The sequence below is a fragment of the Zingiber officinale genome, chromosome 3B (genome assembly GCF_018446385.1).
Source record: "Zingiber officinale cultivar Zhangliang chromosome 3B, Zo_v1.1, whole genome shotgun sequence".
Lineage (NCBI taxonomy): Eukaryota > Viridiplantae > Streptophyta > Magnoliopsida > Zingiberales > Zingiberaceae > Zingiber > Zingiber officinale.
Window position 1 is genome coordinate 128,827,417 of NC_055991.1, and position 21,205 is coordinate 128,848,621.

The 21,205-nt window shown below is 37.1% G+C and overlaps 2 protein-coding genes across 6 annotated transcripts; one reads left to right on the plus strand and one right to left on the minus strand.

Annotated features, from left to right (window-relative positions):
- The first annotated feature begins 825 nt into the window (after positions 1-825).
- Positions 826-3,739, plus strand: LOC121967687 (WRKY transcription factor 44-like). 5 transcript variants are annotated; one of them, XM_042518069.1, is made up of 7 exons: positions 828-1,187; positions 1,287-1,499; positions 1,577-1,678; positions 1,746-2,240; positions 2,319-2,383; positions 2,996-3,154; positions 3,320-3,739. In XM_042518069.1, the coding sequence occupies exons 1-7, from the start codon at positions 1,182-1,184 to the stop codon at positions 3,486-3,488; spliced, it is 1,209 nt and encodes a 402-aa protein (XP_042374003.1). In that variant the 5' UTR covers positions 828-1,181; the 3' UTR covers positions 3,489-3,739. The 5 variants fall into 5 exon arrangements, with proteins under 5 accessions (XP_042373998.1, XP_042373999.1, XP_042374001.1 ...); XM_042518064.1 differs by having other exon boundaries at positions 826-1,187; positions 1,746-2,383; XM_042518065.1 differs by having other exon boundaries at positions 826-1,187; positions 1,296-1,499; positions 1,746-2,383.
- Positions 3,740-11,937: 8,198 nt separating this feature from the next.
- LOC121967688 (probable signal peptidase complex subunit 2) lies at positions 11,938-16,008 on the minus strand. Its single transcript, XM_042518070.1, has 5 exons — positions 15,822-16,008; positions 15,559-15,710; positions 15,375-15,456; positions 13,201-13,340; positions 11,938-12,207 (listed from the first exon to the last, which is right to left on the minus strand). The coding sequence occupies exons 1-5, from the start codon at positions 15,912-15,914 to the stop codon at positions 12,114-12,116; spliced, it is 561 nt and encodes a 186-aa protein (XP_042374004.1). The 5' UTR covers positions 15,915-16,008; the 3' UTR covers positions 11,938-12,113.
- Between the last annotated feature and the right edge of the window lie 5,197 nt (positions 16,009-21,205).

Here is a 21,205-nt window from a genome sequence, read left to right on the forward strand (position 1 = left end):
CAAACGGCTAAGTGTCGTTCACGTCAGAGCCGAGTGGTGGCTTTAAACCCTGGTACGTCCAGTCATGAAGAAGAGTTGCTGAAAATACTAAATTGTCCAGTCAGTTAGACTTACAGTCTCATTTGACTAGACTTGAGGGAAAAACTTATGATACGGTGATGAAGAGGAGTCCCACTAAAGATGAGTCAAAATAGGGAAAAACGACCGACGTGAAGGTCAAAGTCAAAACAGTCAAAGGCCCAGGACCACAGATCAAACGAAGTTGGCCGAACAAGCCTTTAGATCAGGCGAAGTTCGCCAAATAGGCCTCCAATGCCAATTGGGCGTGACCGCCTGAATGGCCATCCTCTGAAAGTTTGCACGGGTTAAGAGACAAACAATAAATCTCTCGTCCCAACCTGACACTAATGCTCTTGGTTTTGTAGGACAACGAAGAGTCTTTATCCAGTCAACTACAAAACCACATCCTCGGTCTATCATCTTCTTAACTTTCGGACATGATCATTATCTAAAGAGAAATGAATTCTTTTGATGGTCTATAACCAAGTTTGATCTTAAAACTTTACATGAGCTTATGAGGTGTTAAACAACCAAAATCAATATTTGTCATGCAAATTATAGGAATGATACTCCATCAGATATAATTCCTAAATTCACTATATATTTACATCTATTTTGTTATTTAAGGTTCGAATAGAAGTTGTATATTATTTTCAACTCATCAAATTCATAAGAACCAAGGCGTTAAGCACAAATTTAACCCAAAAACAAACAAACAATATCTTGTTGAACATTAATTATCATCAATGTCAAATCAATTGTGTGGAGGAAATTAAATCCACTTCTGCCTTGCCTTCCCTCTACCAAACAGTCTCACCTAACTCCCATCTCACCACTTCTGTGAAAGAACTGAAGCTTTCTTGGATTCAGCAAATTAAATTCTGCAGCAATGGAAAATAATCGTTTGTTTGATGGTCTCGTTTCAAACCTAACGGTCTTCACTCTTGGTAGATGATGGTCCCGTCTCCCATCCTGGAAAGTAGATGTATTTGCCATCCGTCTCTGTTTCTTTCTCTACTGGTTTTGCAACACAGAACGCTTTAATTCCTTCTCCCACTCCTGAACCTTGACCACGCAAAGATTTATGCAAATAATTACTGCTCGCCAGTGCTTGTTTCCGTATGTTTGTAGGTTGCAATTTTCTGACTTATTCCTTCTTCTTTAATTTTTTTGTTTTCCACTGTCTTGCATTAACTGTTCGAGTTTAAATTAATTCCCGTGGGAAGGATTTGCAGGTTGATGTAGAAATGCAAGATGCGAAGAGTAGTCAGATCTCGAAACCAGTGGCGTCGAGGCCTTCTCGCGGCTTTAGGTCCGTCCCTGAGCTCCCGACGAGTTCTTCTGCGTCCCTTGCTGAAAAACCAATCGCCAGTAAACCAAAAGCTACCAGATTTAGAGCTGCATCCAGTGACTCGGCAGCCATAGCCTTCTCGCTGATGGTGAGTTGATCTGAGATGAGATTTTTTGATATCGATGATCAGTTGCGAAGAATTTTCTCCTATATCTCCCTCTGCAGGATGATGATACGTCGGCAACGGAGATGACGAGAACAAATATCCTGGTCAAGCCCACGGCAAAATCGGTTTCCCGTGCCACTGCTTCTCTCTTGTCGAGCCTGGTTAGTGTTTCAGTCTTATTCACGATGTTATTCATTTTAATGTTTCTATGCACTTTTTCATGAGCAGGGAAACACTGATTCCACTCAGCAGCCACCAGTTGCGAACGACCAATTTGTGGAGCAAGAATTGAAGCAGACGTTAGAGGCCTCAAACTCGATGCGACAGAGCCAAGAACTCGACGCGAGAATTCAACAGCCGGCAGGGCAAGATCGGCAATCGTACGATGGCTATAACTGGAGAAAGTATGGGCAAAAGCAGGTGAAAGGCAGCGAGTATCCGCGAAGCTACTACAAGTGCACATATCCCACATGCCAAGTCAAAAAGAAAGTCGAGAGGTCGTTTGACGGGCAGATCGCCGAGATTGTGTACAAGGGCGAGCACAACCACCCGAAGCCTCAGCCTCAGCCTCCAAGGCGAGTCGCGCCGGGTTTACAAGAGCAGGCTTTTGCCGCCGTCGCCGCCGACGAGAACAGTAGAGAGACGGGCAATCTGTCATGGAGCAGCTCCCTGTTGGAGGTCAACCCCAAGGAATTGTCCATGGCACCGAACTTCTGTGCGCAGGTGCAGTTGCCTCATCATCGTCTAATTAATTCCAATTACGGTGGCAAAACCAACCAGACCGATAGCTCTACCATTCAGGTCTGCACAATTCCAACCAGTACGGGAGCAATGGATAATTGCATGCTGCGTGATTGCAAGAGAAGGTATGTCTCCTGCAATTTAATGTACTGCATAAAAAAAATAAGGTACATATGAATAGAGAACAATATGAACTAAACCTGCAGTTGTGTGAGAACTTTCAAATCAAAATTCTTAAGGTTTCAAATTGAATTACCAAGTCACATCATAAGAAGAATAATTGAGCAAGCCAGTGGAGCCTTCTCTTTTGTTTGATCTTGACGAGGCCTGTGGGCAACTGTGCTAGAGGAATGTGAACAATCGGCAGGGGTTAGAATGTATTTTCTGCCATTCTCACAACGAGATGGAGATGGGCGAGTGTGATGACAAATTTCCACGTTCAATAATTATGGTGTGTGCAAGACATTATTGGAAATTAGAAAATCTAGTGGAGAAGTGAATTTTCTCCTACTAGGCAAAGCAAAGTCAGTGTTTTAAAGGCTACAGTTGAAGACTTTGTGATGGTGTGAAATTATCAGAGTCTGTGATGGGACAAAACAAATGAATCTGTCGTTGATTTGTGGCAACCAAAAGCTGAAATCAATCCGTGGCCTCAAAATATTATTCTGTATATTATACAATCTTATTTGTTCATTCATTATTGTATCAACTTAACCTGCAGCTCTTTGGTGTCTCAGGAAGAATGAAGAACCAATTAGTGGTACAAATAGAGTTGGAGAAACTTTTACAGAGCCTCAATCGTTGATTCAAACCTCTGCAGAATCTAACATCTCCGGAGATGGCTATCACTGGAGAAAATATGGACAAAAAGTAGTGAAAGGCAATAGTTATCCGAGGTAACTCTTTTTTTTCTTTTTTGGGCTCGTTTCATTATAAATTTTCTTCTCGTGCTCTTGTTTGTTCTAAACCCGAGGCAAAAAATAATTCAAAATGATCTGTGACCGAAAGTATATCTCTAAGTATACCTTCATGTAGTCAAGAAAGATTAACTGTTCTTGCAGAAGTTATTACAAATGCACAGCCCCAAAGTGCAATGTGCGCAAGTATACCGAGAGGGCTTCGGATAATTCCAACTATATCGTGACGACATACGAGGGAAAGCATGATCACGAGATGCCAATGAAGAGGACCAATTCGGTTGTGACTAACACTGAAACACCGCCTTCTTGAGGAGGATCAATTTGAAGCATACATCATTTACAAGGAAAAGAAAGCAATTATTTCAAAATATTCTGAAAGACAAAAGAGGTTATTGGACATAGAGAAGGAGCTTAATCATCCCTAAGCACCACTTGAAGGGGGAGTGTCTATCTTCCTTCGCATTATATTATCTCAATGTACAAATTTTTGATGCATTGCATTGTTCGTGGATTCGCAAACGTTTGGTATTTATAATCACCGGAAAAAATAATAAAGTATTGTACTACATATCAACCAGCTTTCTTTCTACTGTATTAAAACTATGCGTCTGTATATATATATATAAACGTGGGAACGAAGCATATTTTCTTATTGAAGTTATATTTTTCAAAAATTTTAGAGTTTATGAACAGTACTTATAAGTAAATATGAATCGTAATTATAAACAGTAAAAATTAATAGTAATTATGAACCGTGATTATGAATAGGATAAGTTTTCAATAGCTCTTGTACCCCAATTTTTATAAGTCTTATAACAAGCTTTCAATAGCTTTTATTGCCCAACTTAGTCGGCATAAGTTTTACGATCTTAAATCACAATTTCTAATTTTTAAAGACGAGACGAAAATAGAGCACTTTTATTAAATTATCATAGAAATTTTACAAGAAAATATACAAACTAGGGCGCCTCATAATCAGGGGCACCCATGCTGGCCAACCAGTGTGGATGTGCAGACTAATACTATGTTATATAGATAAAGGTTTTTTAGTCTGCATACTCGTGATGGGCCGCCCCTCATGGGGGGAGGGTGTTTGGATTAATCCAAGGCACCTTCATAAATTTCTGTGTGAGGGGTGCCCATGCTGGGCGCCCATCACAAATATGTCGTAGGCTAAAACAACTTGTGTATGTATATATATAGAAAGAGAAAGAGAGCGGGGGTTTATTATGCTGGACGACGCGTGTTGATATCTCTCACATGGGGAGGCGCCTCTAATTCATTAGAGGCGTCTTTGTCAATTTTTTTAAAACAAAGTTGAGGCGTCTGGATCAAACCCAGACGCCTCGATTCAATTTTTTATTTTTTAAAAATCAATATTTCATAAATTTTAAATCCTAAATATATATATTATTCCCCATGAGTACCTAATTTCTTTAGTTTTAAATTTTTATAGGCTGAACACTATATATAATCTAACCCCTAAATCCAAAGGGTGTGTTTGATCCCAGTTATCATGCATAATCTTGGTTATGTGATTACACAATCATATAAACAAGATTAATCTTAGTTAAGTTCGGTTCAATTTAGGTAATGCTATAATCTAATTTGACATTGATTATATTACACTTGGTTAAATTTAACATTTAATTATTATTTTTAAATAAATTAAATTATATTAATATTAATATTATTAATTAATAAGTTGATAATATATATAATTGATTTATAATTTTTAAAATTTAAAATAAATTTATATATTTTAAAATATAATTAAAATAAATTTAGATATTTACATTTACTGTGCTTCTCCCTCGTTCGCTGGCGCCGCCTCCTCCGCAAACCACCGGCACCGTCTCCCTCCTCCGCGAACTATCGGCCCTCCTCTGTGAACCACAGGCATCATGCGCTTTGGGCCGCTACTCCCTCCTCCACGAATCGTCGACACCATGCGCTTTGGGTCACTGCTCCCTCCATTGGCGTGCCACCTCCTTCGCGAACCGCTGACACTGTCTCCCTCCTCCACGAACCGCCGACACCTCCTTCGCGAACCGGCACCATGCGCCTTGGGCCACTTCTCCCTCCTACGTGAACCATCAGTACCTTGGGTCCCTGCTCCCTCCACCAGGATGTCGCCTCCTCCGCGAACCGTCAATGTCGTCTCCCTTCTTCACGAACCGCCGCCTCCTCCTCCACCAACTGCCGGCACCTTGTGCCTTGGGCCGCTGCTCCCTCCTCCATGAACCGCTGGCACCTTGGGTCGCTGATCCATCCGCTAGCGTGTCGCCTCCTCCATGAACCGTTGGTGTCGTCTCCCTCCTCCGTGAACGGCCAACTCCTCCTTTGTGAACTGCTTGCTCGTAGTCGCCATTTGCTCGTAGTCCCTGCCTGCTCATTATCACCTAGCTTCGAGGATAATTTGGGAAAAAAATATTCTTAACCCCCGGACAGATCCAAAAGTTAGAATTGGCGGGGACTTGAACATAATACATTTATACAATAAAAAAAGTCATTGTCAATGAAGGGCTTGCTATATTTTGAAATATAAAAGTTATCTATAATATAATATAATATAATATAATATAATATCTATCTTCTTAGTTAAATCCCGTTTAATATAAAAGATCAAACAATTAGTAAGAAAGTTATTTTCAATTTTATTACGAAATATCTATCTCCACATGCTTCATTACTAAAAATATTTGCTGGTATTATTTTATCAAACATGGTTCATAGAAAGTAATTTTTTATAGGATTTTCTGTTAAAATAAATTCCATTTTATTTTATCCTTTAAAAGTTCTTTTCAATTAACATTTTAAATTTTAAAATAAATTCATTATTTTTTATTCCTCTATTGATTATTAATATAATTATTGAATCTATTTATAATAATATATTGTGTATATATTTATTGCCTGTCATGTTATTTTTCTATTAAAAAATTTAAAATTTGTGTAATCCAATACATTATATCATTTAAGATTAATTAGACTAGCTAAAAAAAATTAAATTGGGTTATATAATTAATTGTTAAAATTATTAAAATTAATTTTAATCTGTACAATCGATTAATATTTTCAGATAGTGTATATTAATTTCAAATGTTATCGTCGTATATTACTAATTTTATTGAATTAAGTTATTTGAATTATATTTTTAAATATTTAAATTATGTACTCTTTTTTGTAAAAAAAAAATTATCAAATCACTTATTAATTTATCAAAATACTCTTTGGGTAAAATAGAGAAAAATCCCTAATCATAATCATAACTTTGCATGCAGTCCCAACCATAAAAAACTTTATTTCCACTCTCTGCATACAAAGTATTACTTGTTTCAACTCCCTCATGTAAATATTGTTACCTAAATTGTCCCTCAGCTTTTTAAGTATAAAAAGTCTAAAAACGAGTATGCAGGGAGTTAAATTCAGCACTTTACACTAGAATCCAGTACTTTAAACTAGAATCGAATATATTTTCTATCAAAATTAACCCTCATATTTTTTCGGTACAAATAGTCTAAAAGTGAGTATAATTCCTATCAAATTCAGCACATTAAATTAGAATTGAATATATTTTTTATTAAATTGAACACGATTTTTTTCTTGTTTAATATAATTCCTCGTAAATTCAGCACCATTTACCATTTAAAAAAATCTAGTATATTTTTCATCAAATTTAGTATCATTTAAAGAAAATTTAGTATATTTTCCATCCAATTGAGGTGAAAAAAGAATCGTACTCAATTTGATAGAAAATATACTAGATTCTAATTTAATGTACTGAATTTAAAAGGAAATATACTGATTTTTTGACTTTTTATACCGAAAAGTATCATGGGCAATTAGGTAAATATATTTGACCAGGGAGTGGAAACAAAAATTTTTGTGGATGGGTACTGCATGCAAAGATGAGTTTATGATTAGGGACTGCATGTAAATTTACCCGTCGGCAGAGACACATCTGCACGCAAGCACACTAAGATTAGATCTTTCTTCTAACTTCATTCCTTAATTTTGCACCCATTTTCGTTGGAGATTTCGAGATCTGATTCTTCCTATTTTGAAAAGAAAAATACTAGATCTTTCCAAATCTAATTTTACCATCTCATTTTCCTTATATCTGTGAGAGAAGAAGAGAAGAAGACCATACATGGGTTTTGCTTCCGGATCTAGCAACAAGATGACATCTTTCTTTGGATCTGCCTTCCGGTTCCTTGTTTTGCCTGACCTTACTTTGATCCGGCGACGGATTTTATTTACCTAGAAGCTACCATCATGAGTATCTAGTCGGAGATATCCTACCGGCTGTTGGTGAAACGAACTTCATTTCAACTACTACAGTCTTCCATTCTGCCGCCCTCAAGATGGAATCAAGGACTGCGCTAAGAATCTAGGAGGGCTCTTCATGGGAGATGAAGGAGCATGGCTGGGCTATAGCCCAAGACTGCCTTGCTATAGATCCGTCTCTGTTAATCCAAGAATCATGAAAAACCTAAAGGTTTTAAGGTGTTTTGATTCCGGGATCGATTCCCTGATTATTGATGTGGCAGGGATATTACATTATAAAGAATCATTGATTATTTAAATCAAATAATGTACGTTGATAATCTACCAAGGTTATCAACGATAACCCCCAACCAAACGTGCTCTAAAGGTAAAATCTGTCTCCGGGGCTATGATGTCACGGTAGGACATCCAGGTTGTCTCCCAGGCACCCGCGGTTCGAACCCCAGTTACTGCGTATTTGCACGAATTTTTCCTCCAAATGGGGGGTGTAATCAAAGGATGTTGGGCTTCTGGGCTGGCCGCCGCGTGCGCTTCCCAATCTACTCTGGTGGCCGGTGGGAAACTTCCATGGGACCGAGTCGGTCACCCCCAGAGATAGTCAATGAGGCTAATTGCATTATCATTTTTTTTCTAAAGATAAAATCTAATTGGCTCAACCCCAGAGCTAAAATAAAAAATAAAAAATAAAAAAATGTTATTAGACACTCTAAATATATACCATGTGAGCAACTAATTTTTCTTTTCTTTTTTAACTGGAGCACTATAACTCAACCCCTAAACCTTAAAGAAAAATCTAATTGGTATATATATGGGTGTGTGGTCACCCGTATGCGACAGCGTTCACGCTTGAGGACACACACCCACATGCTAGTCAACCCTGCTGACTGCCACGTGGCATGTACCCTCAGCCGTGAACCACTACCAGAAAATCATATATTAGCGATGAATTATTTACTGTCATTATTAGCGATGGATAGCTTATTTGTCATCGTTATTAGCGATAGAGTATTTATACCATCGCTAATTATACAATAAAATTTTAAAAATCAACTGATCATTGGCGACGGAATATTGCAATAAATATTTTGTTACAAAAATCGAGAAAATATAGGATTTCCGACCCGATCTCTCATTCACACAATTGATCTCCTCTCTCTCTCTCTCTCTCTCTCACTCTCCGGCAATCTTATCTGACAACCGTCCGCGGCATCTTCGGTGAACTTCCTCTCCGACGCATCCTGTCCAGCGTATCCTTCGTGTGCCCTTGACGACGGCGTCCAATGACCTCAGCCTCGTTTCCAGTGGGCTCAACCTCATCTCTGGCCTCCTCAGCACTCTTTGCCGTTCCCGAGTTATTGGTGCTCTCTAGCGTCTGCTAATCAGTGTGCCCGAGCTCCTCCTCTCTAGAATCTAGCTCCTCTCCGGCATCACTGTGCCATAGCTCTCCACCATCCGCGAGCACTCCTTCAAGCGTTGTATGTTTGCTCCTCTCCATCACAGGGTAATACTTTGGTGCTCGCAGGTCATGTATGTTTGTCAGACTACCTATGGCCTTGCATTATGCTTGCGAAGCCAGATTTGCTTCCAAGGCTGCTATGCTTGCGAGCCCGCTGTACTAGTGAACTTGACCAGCCTTCCAGTATTATTTTATTGATATCATGTGTGTTCATGTATGTTTGGTTTTAAAACAATATTGATGCGCTAAGTTCTCACATTTTATATATATATATATATATATATATATATATAAAATACATTATCATAAATGTTAATTGTGATGTTTGATAATTAGACTAAATTAGAGATACAATGATTCATATTCAATTGCAATTAATTTCATGAGATCTAAAAAGGAGCTCCTTCTTCTAATTCAATTATAGGAGAACCTCTTACAATATATTAAGGTTTCCAACATTTATCTTAGAAAAGCATGTTTAGTTTTATGAAACCTAAATGATTTAAATATAAACATGTTTAGTTTGACATGATTAGTCATGTTGAAAATTTTATTCTCATTAGGATACAATGTATATGAACGAGGATTGAATGTTTAAATAGATTAGACAATGAATTTATCCGTCAATAATTTTTTGCTAAGGTTGAAGAATTTGTGAACTTCACTGAGTCTCAAATAAAATACTTGAATGATGCTGAGTTAAAGTGTCTATGTAATCAACGTAGATGTAGAAATACAGCTATGATGAGAATATAGTGAAAACACATATATGTAGGTATAAGTTTGTTCCCAATTATTACAACTAGTATTGTTATGGAGAGTCCTATTTATTTGACCACATTGGACCTTTTGTTGCTTCATCATCCTGCCCGATTGTTCTAGAGGAATCATCAAGGCTTGTGAATATAATACAATTAATGGTTTACGACGTAATGAATGCATATGATCAATCGAATATAGAGGAAACATCTACACCCATAGTTCAGAAAATGTATGATATGTTAAAAGCTAGTGAAAGAGAATTATGGAAAGACATTCCTTCTGGTCATTCTCAACTATAAACTACTGCAATATTACTAAACATGAAGGCAGGATATCATTTCTCTGAACGATGTTACGATGACATATGCCAATTGAAGTCAGAGTTACTCCACACTGATAACTGCACGACTGATAGCTTCATAATACAAAGAAATTGATTAGAGATTTGAATTTGCCGGTAAAGAAGATTCATTATTGTATCAATAACTATATAATCTTTTAAAATGAAGATAGCGAACTAATGAAATATAGAATGTGTACACCCTCGTTATGATCAGAATAGTCGCATGCCAGGGAAGAAAAAGAAAAATATTCTTTTGAAAGTCATATATTACTTTTCGTTAACTGTTAGACTCAAATGCTTATATGTATCTGCCGCAACAGCGAGCCACATGAAGTGACATCAAAACCATGTACACAAAGGAGATATAATATGTTATCATTGAGACTCCCCTGTATAGAAACATCTTGATATAATATCTTTCTCTTTTATAATGGAACCACGTACGTAATACGAGATTTAAACTTTCTGCAAATGAATTTTAGCCATTTGGAAGCTATGGACAGTAATATTCATCTTGGTAAGTTATATTAACATCATATAACTTACCCCTATGGAGGTGTATGAAAGACGAATTCATATTTCATACTGTGCTTATTCCAAGTACTCAACATCCAAAAGGATAAATAATTTTTTACAACTTTTGATTCAAATTTTGGATGTATTATGCAATAAATTCTATTAGTTTTGGATGGTATTTTTTTTTATTTGGATGTAATGTGATTTTGTGTTACGTTGTGAGTTTATTGATATCGATTGTATTGTGAGTTTGTTATGAAAATCATTGTTTGTGATGATTTGTATTTGATTATATTTAGATGTAAACAGATAAATGAATGAAATTTAGGATTTTTTTTAATGGAGATTAGCGACAGATATTAAAATCCATCAGTAATATATTGATATGTTCCGTTTATCAAATTAGCAACGAATAATAATTTATCATCGCTAATTAACGATGGATTTATATAAATTCATCGCTAATGTGTTTACGGAATCTATCCATCAGTAATATATTGATATGTTCCGTTTATCAAATTAGCAACGAATAATAATTTATCATCGCTAATTAACGATGGATTTATATAAATTCATTGCTAATGTGTTTACGGAATCTAAATTCCGTTCAGGATATTAACAATGGATGATATTTTATCGTCGCTAATAGCGATGGATTTATTTAAATCCATCGCTAATTAGCTTACGAAATATAGTGACGAATATATATAAAATCATTTTTATTTTTAGCAACGACATATATATTATGTCACTAACAATGACGACGTTATATATTCTGTCGCAAAAAATGTCAACGACATCTATCGTTGATCCATCATTAATTGCATACAACGACGACGGATTAGCAACGAAATATGTCCGTCGCTAAACGCTATATTTTTTAGTGAACGTTGTCGTGCACCGAGAGAATTTGCAACAAATTATACATATAATTTTAAATGCTCACAAGATATGCAACGTAAAATTGGTAGGGTATCATTATAAGTTGTGGACCAATGCATTTCCCTTTTAATTTTTTTTTCCCCTTGCGAATATGTCAGTTAAGATTTAAGGGTTGGATTCGACAATTTTGATTACCAGGGCCAAAATTTGGCATTTTGATATATCAAGAGTCTATATCTAGGGAATTGCTCTTTTCTCAATTTTGATTATGACGAAAGCCACGTAATTTGAACTTTGTTTCAAGATTTTACGACTCCTAATAAATTTACAACAATAATCACTTTAATCTTCTTAAATTATTATTGTTAATTGTATTTTGAATAATATGGTTCTTCCAACAGACAGTTTATCCCTGGGGATAGAAGACTGCAAAGTTCTCAACAGTCAGGCCAGGCTTAACTCAGTTTCCTGATTTTCAATACACTAAACATACAACAAAGCAATTCGATCTTCAGAAATTAAACCAGAATAAAATTTTGCCAATTTTTAGTCTACCAAAGTGCTACAGTTGGAAAAGGCAAGACAGACTAGTAGTCTTGGTTCGAGCAAAGTCACAAACACCATCATACATGAAACTATTAGCGCAAGGGTGTGAGTTTTATCAACTTTTATAAGTTCCTGGAGAGTCATTTGCTCTTCCGGTCGCCATTGTAATCGTCAATCAGTTTCGCAACATCTTTCCAGAAAAGACCTTCAACAAGAAGACCTTCCTTGGTAAACCTGAAAACAAAGGGGGAAAAAGGGGTAAAGATACACAGCAAAGAAGCAGAGTTACAATAACATTCTTTACAATTCTAACAAATATGATACACAGCAAAGATAAGATACACAGTAAAGATACACAGCAAAGATTCACTTGGCAGTAAAAGCAAATTCTAACAAATCGACAAGAGCAATGGTTCTTCCCACTTGCTAGTATAGATGCATTTATTTACAATTAGGGAAGGGATAGAAATGAGATATGCACATTCTTTTATTTTTTAAAATCTAAGATAATGTCCATAGTTTATGTTAAAATCTGGGAAATATTAACTTTCTGTCTATTTGTCATTAAAACGCTAACATATCATCCAGGCAGCATTATGCAAAAAACAAAAAACAAATAATACATGGATGGCAGCATGGATAAAATATATAAATAAATAACGGACGCTAAATTTTAACACAAATTGTGGATGATATACTAAATTTGGAATAAAAAAATATATTTATAAGAATATTTAATTGTAATGCTATATTATTGTATTAACCTGTATAGATATGTATCTTCAACCTTTCTCCATCTATCTCAAAGTCCTCAAAAATCTTATATCTAAAAAACTTAGGATAATGTCTTACAATATTCTCTCAACAATTCAATTCCATTGAACATTTTAAAGATATTATTCATATTTTTTCCAAATAATTGTCTCAATTAAAATTCTACAAATTTTTATTATTTTAATATTTTTTTTTTCTTTTTTTTTTTTATCATGCACCACATTAGTTTTAAACTAGTACATGAAGCTACAATTGCTGCCTGATTAATATCTGATGCAGTGATATGATGGTGCCTTGAGTTGTTCAAGAAGGTGCAAGATGGTCAATATATGCCTCAGATGAAAGATAATAACGCTGCCCCACATACATAATAGGTGACACTATTTTACATGTTTGTTCAAATAGTTAGTGCATTATGCAAAAAAAAAAAAAAACAATTTGTCCAAAACTTACCATTTTGTGACACTCTTCGTCAGGACAACTGGCTTATTAGCAGAAATGGACTTTGGATCGGCACTGGCTATTGTAAGGGTGTAAATATCAGAGAACCTTGGCAGCTTGGAAGACACAACCAAACCCGTACTATAGGATCCCTGTTGCCAAAACAAAAACAAACCATACATCATTAGTTTTTAAAAGATACATGAATGAAGGAGCTTAAAATGCATAGAGTGAACATTGGTTAGGTGCTGCCTAAACGATAAGCTCCAAAAACAGGTTTCTCAACCAGGCAAGACCGGAAACAGAACAGTTTTTCCTTTCAAACCAACCTTTTCAATAGGCAAAGGATCAGATGGCAGGCTAACTGAGAATCTGCTTTGTCTTTATTATAGTTAATGGGGGGTCAATCCCTAGGATGTCCCCACTGTCTACGTATTATCATATTATTATCATTTTATATTTATATCCTTGTTACTTGTATATTTACAAGTAGCTTTTCATCTATTTACAATTAGCTCCTTAACACTCCAACTGATTCAAAAATATTGTAAACCCAACTCACAAAGATATACTCAATTCTCCACTTTGAATAGTAAAGGAAAAGTCCAAGTCAAAATTAGCATTTGACACCAAATGATGCTACCCAAGGAAACAGTCTCAAGAAAGAGTTGTGACATGCTCAGAGTTTGTCATTGTAGCTCTGGGTGATTGAGGCTTTGACATTGGTATCTCATTGTAGCTCAGAAGAGTAACAATGATCCCTCTTTTGCATATGAGAGCAGCTAAGGTACTCTAAACAGATATAGGAAAAAATCTTCTGCATATGGCGATAAAAGATGTACAAACCAAGGACAATTATGCAATGCATCACAGTGTAAGATAGTATATCATCACAAGGGAAAAGAGTGGTGCAATGGATCTGACCTCAAAGAGCTGAAGAAGTCAAGAAGAACCGCCGATTATCAAATAGAATATGGTGAAAGTTGCATCATCCCAAAACTCGAGAAGAATTCTCATGCAAAATAGTAATGAATGAGCTGTTTTGACCAACTATCTATTCTTATTTTTAGCAACATCATTCTGTTAGGGTGTATGAGAATAGGATGATTGAAAAAAAAAAGTCACTTTGGCTAGAAAGGAAGGTATGAAAACAATACTCTTTAGCAATTTCACACCTCAAAACTTTACTACACACGCCGAACTAGATTCTTATCTAAACAAATAAGGGGGGAAATAGTTCAGAAAGTTCTTTTCCTTGAGAGAAACATGATAATTTAAAACTGTATAAAAACATGGTTGGGAAAGTCGATCAAGCAAACTAGATTCAAAGCAATTGAGTTGGAACAGGAAGAGCAGGTACCAATGCAATTATAACCCAATATATTGAACACAAACAAGGACTACACAAAGGAGATTTGGATGAAATCAAGGGACATTAGAAAAAAAAACAACTTAAATTAGATCTTCCAAAGATATAGGATGTTGGGAGGAAGAAGGATCGAAGAACCATGGAGGGGAGGAAGGATACTTCTTGAATAGTTCTTGTCTCTCATATCACACTTTCTTGGTAGCCCTATGAGGAAAATGATGGGTTGAGGACTTCTGGAAGAAACAATTATAATATAACAAATAAGAGAATAATTAATAATAACATGATTTATAGGGTTAATTGTTAAGCATAACATAAACTTTAAAGGTTTTAACAAATCTATCACAAACTTTTTGAAGCAATAACAAATCAATCACGACGTTTGATTTCTGTTAAATTACCATTATGTCTTTCTTGCAATGAAAACTCATTCTTGCAATCCCTATTTTTAAATTGAACCAATGAAAACCAAAGGATCAGAAATCACTGTACTTGGAAGCTCGATGCATCCCAACCAAACTTAATAGATATAATCCTAGGTTAAAACACAGTCTGTCAGAATAGAACTATCATATCTAGAAATTAAACTATCAAATTCAGTTTGTAAACCACATATAATAAACAATGGAGTGGCGATACTGGACTAGTTTCCATCATTTGCATTTGGCTGTATCAGAAACGTGACATAGATTACCTAAATCTGATTATTGACAAATAAGAAGAGTAAAAACATAGTATCTGCCAATGCATAGGAGTAAAATAATTCATCCAGTGGTCATCGTAAAAATCTACATTAATTGAACCGAACAAAACTCACAGCAGGAGGGTGAGTGAAAAGGAACGCATTCTTCTCCTTTGTGTAACTAATGAACTGCAACAGCGCATTAAATACTACATACTTGCCCAAGTCAAAGGGAAAACTCATCATGAAAATACCAGCAAATTATCCGCTCGGTAAAAAAAATACAAACTTTTTAAACAATTTAAGAAGAAAAGGATATAATCCGATGCAAGTGAGAAGAAAATCCTTGTTTTCCGGGAACTTTTTCGGATAGAACTGTGCGAGCAGCGCGATCGCGATAATGATGGATCCGATCAGCAGCCTGACGTTGCTCAGCCTCACATCTTCAGTGTACCCCCGACTCTTAACGACCTGAATCCAATACAAGTTAACACCACCTCAGAAACCCTAATAACCCAGAGATCTAGGCAAACGAGAAAAAAAAAATCGAGGATGCGGAAGGATTGGGGAGGGAGACGCTACCTCGGTGACGGATTCATCGAGAAGATGCTTGATGGAGTGATGATCAAGGAGGTTAATCTTTTTTGGGCTCTTCGCCGCGCCGCTGCTCCCCATATTCCGCTGCTCTTCTCGTTCTCTCCGAAGTCGCCTCCTTCTCCTCCGAGACAAAACCGGTTCTCGAAACCCTTATTTCATTCTATTAACGGGAGTATTTATTGTTTTATTTTATTTTATTTTATTTTATTTTATTTAGGTAAACGAAACGCTATTTAGATTATTTTTAGCTAACGCTAGTAAAATTGAATTTGATAGAAAATAAAACAATTATTTCTAGCAAATAAAATTGATAGGAAATTGTGAGGTTGGGTTGTTGTTGTAAATATTGCACTTTATACCATGGATATTAGAATTCTAATTTAAATAATCCATTTATCATTTATTTATTTATTTTTCTTTTTTCCTTCCTATTTTTATTATTAAATGGAGGAGACCAGAAATCTTTTTATTATTAGTGGGAGGAGAAAGGAGAAAGAAATATTATTTTAATATTTAGAGAATATAATCAATTTCTTAAATTTAGAAAATTATTATTCATAAAATGTATATTTAAGAAATTGGTAAGATAATTGATGTAGATTTTTTTTATATAAAATATAAAATTTTAAGTAAAAGTTTAATTTAAGATAATTAATGTGAATATGGTAAAAAGATAATTTACTCTCAGTTATCCTGTCAACTTGTCCCTAAGTCAATATGAAATAAATTATAGGTGGCTACTAGTCATTAGTGCACAAACTTGGACATGTCAAGTTTTGATCATATGACTTAATATGATAACATCTCATTCTCAATAGTCACACCGCCGAGGGGACAAGGTAATTAATGTGATGGCTCTTGTATGATATTGTATATGAAAGTTCTATTTTTTAAGCATGCAATATTAAATTTAACCCATATTATTTAGAGAAATGATATATACATGGACAAATCTTTAAAAAAAAATATTTAAGGAAAGTCATGTAAATTTATAGTCCATCATTTCACTTTTGTGGATTTAATCATTGTACATATATATCCTTAAATATTTCTTTGAAATTCTTTTTTTGAGCATATTATTTTTCTATTATTTATACATAGTTTCTTAAGATGACTTCTCCCCTTAAATTGATCTAAAAATATTATGAAAAATTAACTGGCTACACGCCTACACGTATACTCGATTTGAGGCCCTCTAAAGGACTGTCCTTTGGTTATTAAATCTATATTTCTAATTGATCGTTAGATCACACAAAAAGATGGGATGATTTCTTTAAATTATACTCTCTTTTTTTATATAATCGAGTGATTCGGCAGTAAGGTCGGGGGACCCCCTCTAGAGGGGAGTCAATACCACATGAAGGTCAAAGGTTAAAAGAGTCAGCATAAGGTCCGACCGATCGGAGAAGGGGTGGGTCAACCGGGCGAACAGATCCTAGAGGAATCGAAGATGGCCCGACGGGGAATCGGGTTTCCGATGCTCATGATGAACAGGATCGCCGAGCCGAGCGGGAAGCCCGCTCGGCCGAGGCATAAAACAGCAATGATGTGAAGGAACAGTCTCAGCCGAGCACGTGAGGGAGGGGAATCTTCCTGGTCGGACCGATGCTTGCCGAGCGGATGGACGCCCGGCGCATGGAGAGAGGAGACAAAAGGACAAGGGGACATTAGGGAACATCTTTTGACAATAGGCATGTTCGACGACTAGGCCATACGCAGAATCCTACGACAGAAGGTTCTGCTGTCCCATCAGAGACGTGCACGGACTGTAGCAGTATGGTGTCAGGCATGCTCCTCTGATAAGCCCATACTAGGGCATGATACAGGATATGTGTATGCCTCGGTAGGTGTGCATAAGCCTCCCCACAACTCTATATAAGAGCCCTCAGACTCCGCAGGAGGTACGCGATCACAAAATCCTTCATCTTTGGAGCCACTTCATCGTTTTCCTCTCGTCTGACTTGAGCGTCGGAGGGTCGTCGCCGGGAACCCCTTCCCGGCCCGACTTCCTTGCAGGTTCGCCAGAGATTCATGCAGCCAGTCGAAAACAGCGGAAAGCACCATGTCCTCAGCGTCTATCGACTCAGTGTTCAGATAGGATCATCGAGTATACGAGCTTTTCAGTTTAATTAATTCTAAGATAACCTCACAAATCGACCATAAAATATAAGATAAATATAAAAGTATGAACCGCTCCTCATCTGGAATCAACGTTTTTCGATTTTTCATCTCATTAGATAAAAAAAATCCTGTGTTATTACTTGAGCGTCTTGCACGTGGCCGGGGGCTGAAATTGTACTTATTGACAGTGATAGTGTTACATAGACAAATACTTTGTGTTTGTTTCCTGTTGCTGAAGCATGAATCTGATTATCTGAATATTCGAACATTTAGAAGAGAATGAACTTTTATAACTGGAGATTTAATATAACTCGTTGGTTGAATGTAGAAATCGCAAACAATGCAATGATCAAACCACAAAGCGCAAGAGGTTAAGAATCAACCATATCGGAAACAATTACAAATTTACAATGTAAGTAAAATATGCCGATCCATCGAGCAGTTCATCCTAAAAGAGGATTCTGAGTCTCCAAATTTAATTTCTCCATGAAAGAACAAAAAAAAAAGTCCCAAGATCCCTTTTTTTCTACAAGCCCTAGAAGGTCACGGAGAAGAAGGATGCGAGGGCTCCGCCTTCGACAAATTCCCCCATTCCATCTTTCTCAATTGAATTCGCGTGCAAACCAGGAAGACACCTAGAACCACTTGCAGTCCAACCGCGACGGCAAGAAAAGATAGCCCTACTTTCTCGCCGAGGTTGAGATGATCGATTTCCGGAGTTTGTCCCGCGGTCGTTCGTTCTTGGCTTCCGTTGCTGGCTTGAGGAGGGCGGCGCGGCGAAGGGGTGACGATGTGTGGGACGTGATCGCTGGGAAGCATACGAGGTGCAAATGTCGGAGATGGAGATGGGGATGGGGACGGAGGCGACAGAGGGGAAGAGGGAAAGGGATCGACGGCTAGGACTAGCTTGAAGAAGAGCAAAAGGGGTATGAACAAAGCAAAGGCCAGCAGAGGTTGTAGTTCCATGGGAGAGAGAAGGGGAGGGAGAGACGGGAGTCAAGGTCTCCGACCAGAGCGGATGGCTCCGCCTCCTTCCGCTGGCTGAAAAACCACATAAATTCGGATGGAGAAAAGGAAAAACACTAAAAAAAATGAGGAACGCGATGTGGTTTTAATCTTTATTCTCTTTTGTTGGAGTTTTAACTAAAAATAGAATTAAAAGTTATGACTTATTAGACGTTCGGTAGTTGTGGTTATGATTGAGATGATTTGCGGACTGCGCCCTATTAATTCATTGGCTTGACTGTCTCCGCGTCATCATCTCGTATATGCCAGTTCTTTCAGAAAAAAAAAACATAACACATTGATCTTTGTCTAATAAAAAAAAAAATTTGCTGGCGATCACAGGAAATTCTTCGCTAGTATTAATTGTCGGGTTAGGGAAAGGGTTTTGATGTTGACCTCTAATATTAAGTCAGTGATTAATTTTAAGAGAGAAATAATGAAAGAAACTCTAGCAATAAGTATGTAAAATTATATATCGTCGTATATTTGTCTATGGATGAAGACCTTCTTTTATAATATTACTATTATGTCTACGCATGTCCTCCCGGATGGGTCTAATGACTAACGCATGAGATGTTGTCACCATGAGGTTTGGGATTCGAATTTCGGCAAAGTCGAGGTATGTGCTAGTCAATATTCCAAAGGCTAATAGCCGCCCGTGATTTACCTCCTCCATGTTGGTCCTGGGACGGGTTGACGCATGAATTACGAAGTACTTTAAAAAAAGAGCAATTCATAAAGTGACCCTGATACCTTTCCTAAAATGAGCCTACAAATCTTTGTAATTTGACAGACTGAAAATTTCAAAAGTGTGATTTGCTTGCAGAATATCCCTTGTCCTCCGTGGCACAAAACGTCAAAAGAGCGTACTAGTTTATTGGGCTACGGGGCCTACAATATACTACTTTGACAAACCAATCGAATCACTGGTGTAGTCCGACCGGCTCGTATTTTTGAGAAGTACTCAGTCAATGTTTATAAATGCAGTCAACGACTTGGCTTTCACTCAGCTTCTTTATTTGAACTGCACGCAACCAGGTATCTAACATGTCCGATCAGACCATACGTCCGATCAACTGGAGCACTCGATCGAGGTAATTGATACTTGGCTTCATACTTCATTGATTATGAAATCAAGCTTCAAGGCCAGACCGGCTGGAGAGCCCAATCGAGTGAGCCCCTGGATTAACACTCCGTCTACGCGCAAGATTGGAACTCACAGCCCGGCTGGCCCGGAGGTTCGGTCGGGCATTCTCTTGTTCCGAATGATGTTGACTATCCTTTGACTTTGACTGCCATGTCAACCGGCCTATTAGACTTTTACCCATTCTAGAAGGGTCCACCTTAAACATCGTATCACAAGTTTCTCCTTTAAGTCTAGTCGAAGGAGGCTGCAAGTCTAACTGACTGGACTCTAATGTTGTTTGTGTCTCTTAACCTCCAATCAAGCATTTATTTGCTATGTCCTCGTTCGGCTTGAACGAATATCATGCTTAGCTATCCTTGCCTATGAGATCCCCTGTTTCCCAACCAGAGAATCATCTTTGTGATGTCGATCGGCTCGCATGGATGGTTTCCCTAGTTGCCATCATTTTTTTATCCTTCCTCTCTCAAACGGGCCCAAACAACCCTTAACTCATAGTGGTGCCACTCGCTTAGGGCTGACGTCATTCTAACTCTTTGGAATCTTGCTTAGGGTTGACGTCATTCTGACTCTTTGGAATTTGAGCAAATCACCTATCATTAACGTGAAGCATTCCAAGCACGGCTTTTCATCATGAGTTTGCTTATTACCTCCCATCCCTCATTAATACGACTTGTATTTTGTTGACACGTGTTACATGCCTGCACAAGAGAATATTCGATGTGACACGCGATTGTTGTGATTTAACGTGACTGCCAACGGTTTAAATTTAACGGCCAGGATCAAACTTCCTCCCTTTGTCCCTTTAATCGGATGACTACAATCAATTATCACTAAGGTTTTTAATCTTTATTCCTCAACGAAACTTTATCGCTTTCGCATTTTTCCTCTCTTCTTCTTCTTCTACTTATTGTTATTGACGATTAGTGTCCCATAAGTCTCCTTTCTCTTCTTTTTCCGATCTTCATCATATTCTTTTAATAGCCTCCTCGTCCACTCCTCCTCCTATTATTCCCGAACTTTGGTACACCTCCACCTTATCTCTCTTCAACGGTGATGAGGTAGACAAAATGCGGCTAACTTACTGCATTCCTTGTGA

Excerpts from the sequence above, each read along its gene's own strand:
- LOC121967688 (XM_042518070.1), bottom strand. The coding sequence starts at position 15,914 with ATGGGGAGCAGCGGCGCGGCGAAGAGCCCAAAAAAGATTAACCTCCTT. Across the intron at positions 15,457-15,558 it reads CTTCTCACTTGCATCGGATT|GTATGTAGTATTTAATGCGC; the intron begins ATATCCTTTTCT and ends TGACTTGGGCAA. Across the intron at positions 12,208-13,200 it reads ACGAAGAGTGTCACAAAATG|GTTTACCAAGGAAGGTCTTC; the intron begins GTAAGTTTTGGA and ends CTTTGTTTTCAG.
- LOC121967687 (XM_042518064.1), top strand. Across the intron at positions 1,679-1,745 it reads CTTCTCTCTTGTCGAGCCTG|GGAAACACTGATTCCACTCA; the intron begins GTTAGTGTTTCA and ends TTTCATGAGCAG. Across the intron at positions 2,384-2,995 it reads CTGCGTGATTGCAAGAGAAG|GAAGAATGAAGAACCAATTA; the intron begins GTATGTCTCCTG and ends TTGGTGTCTCAG.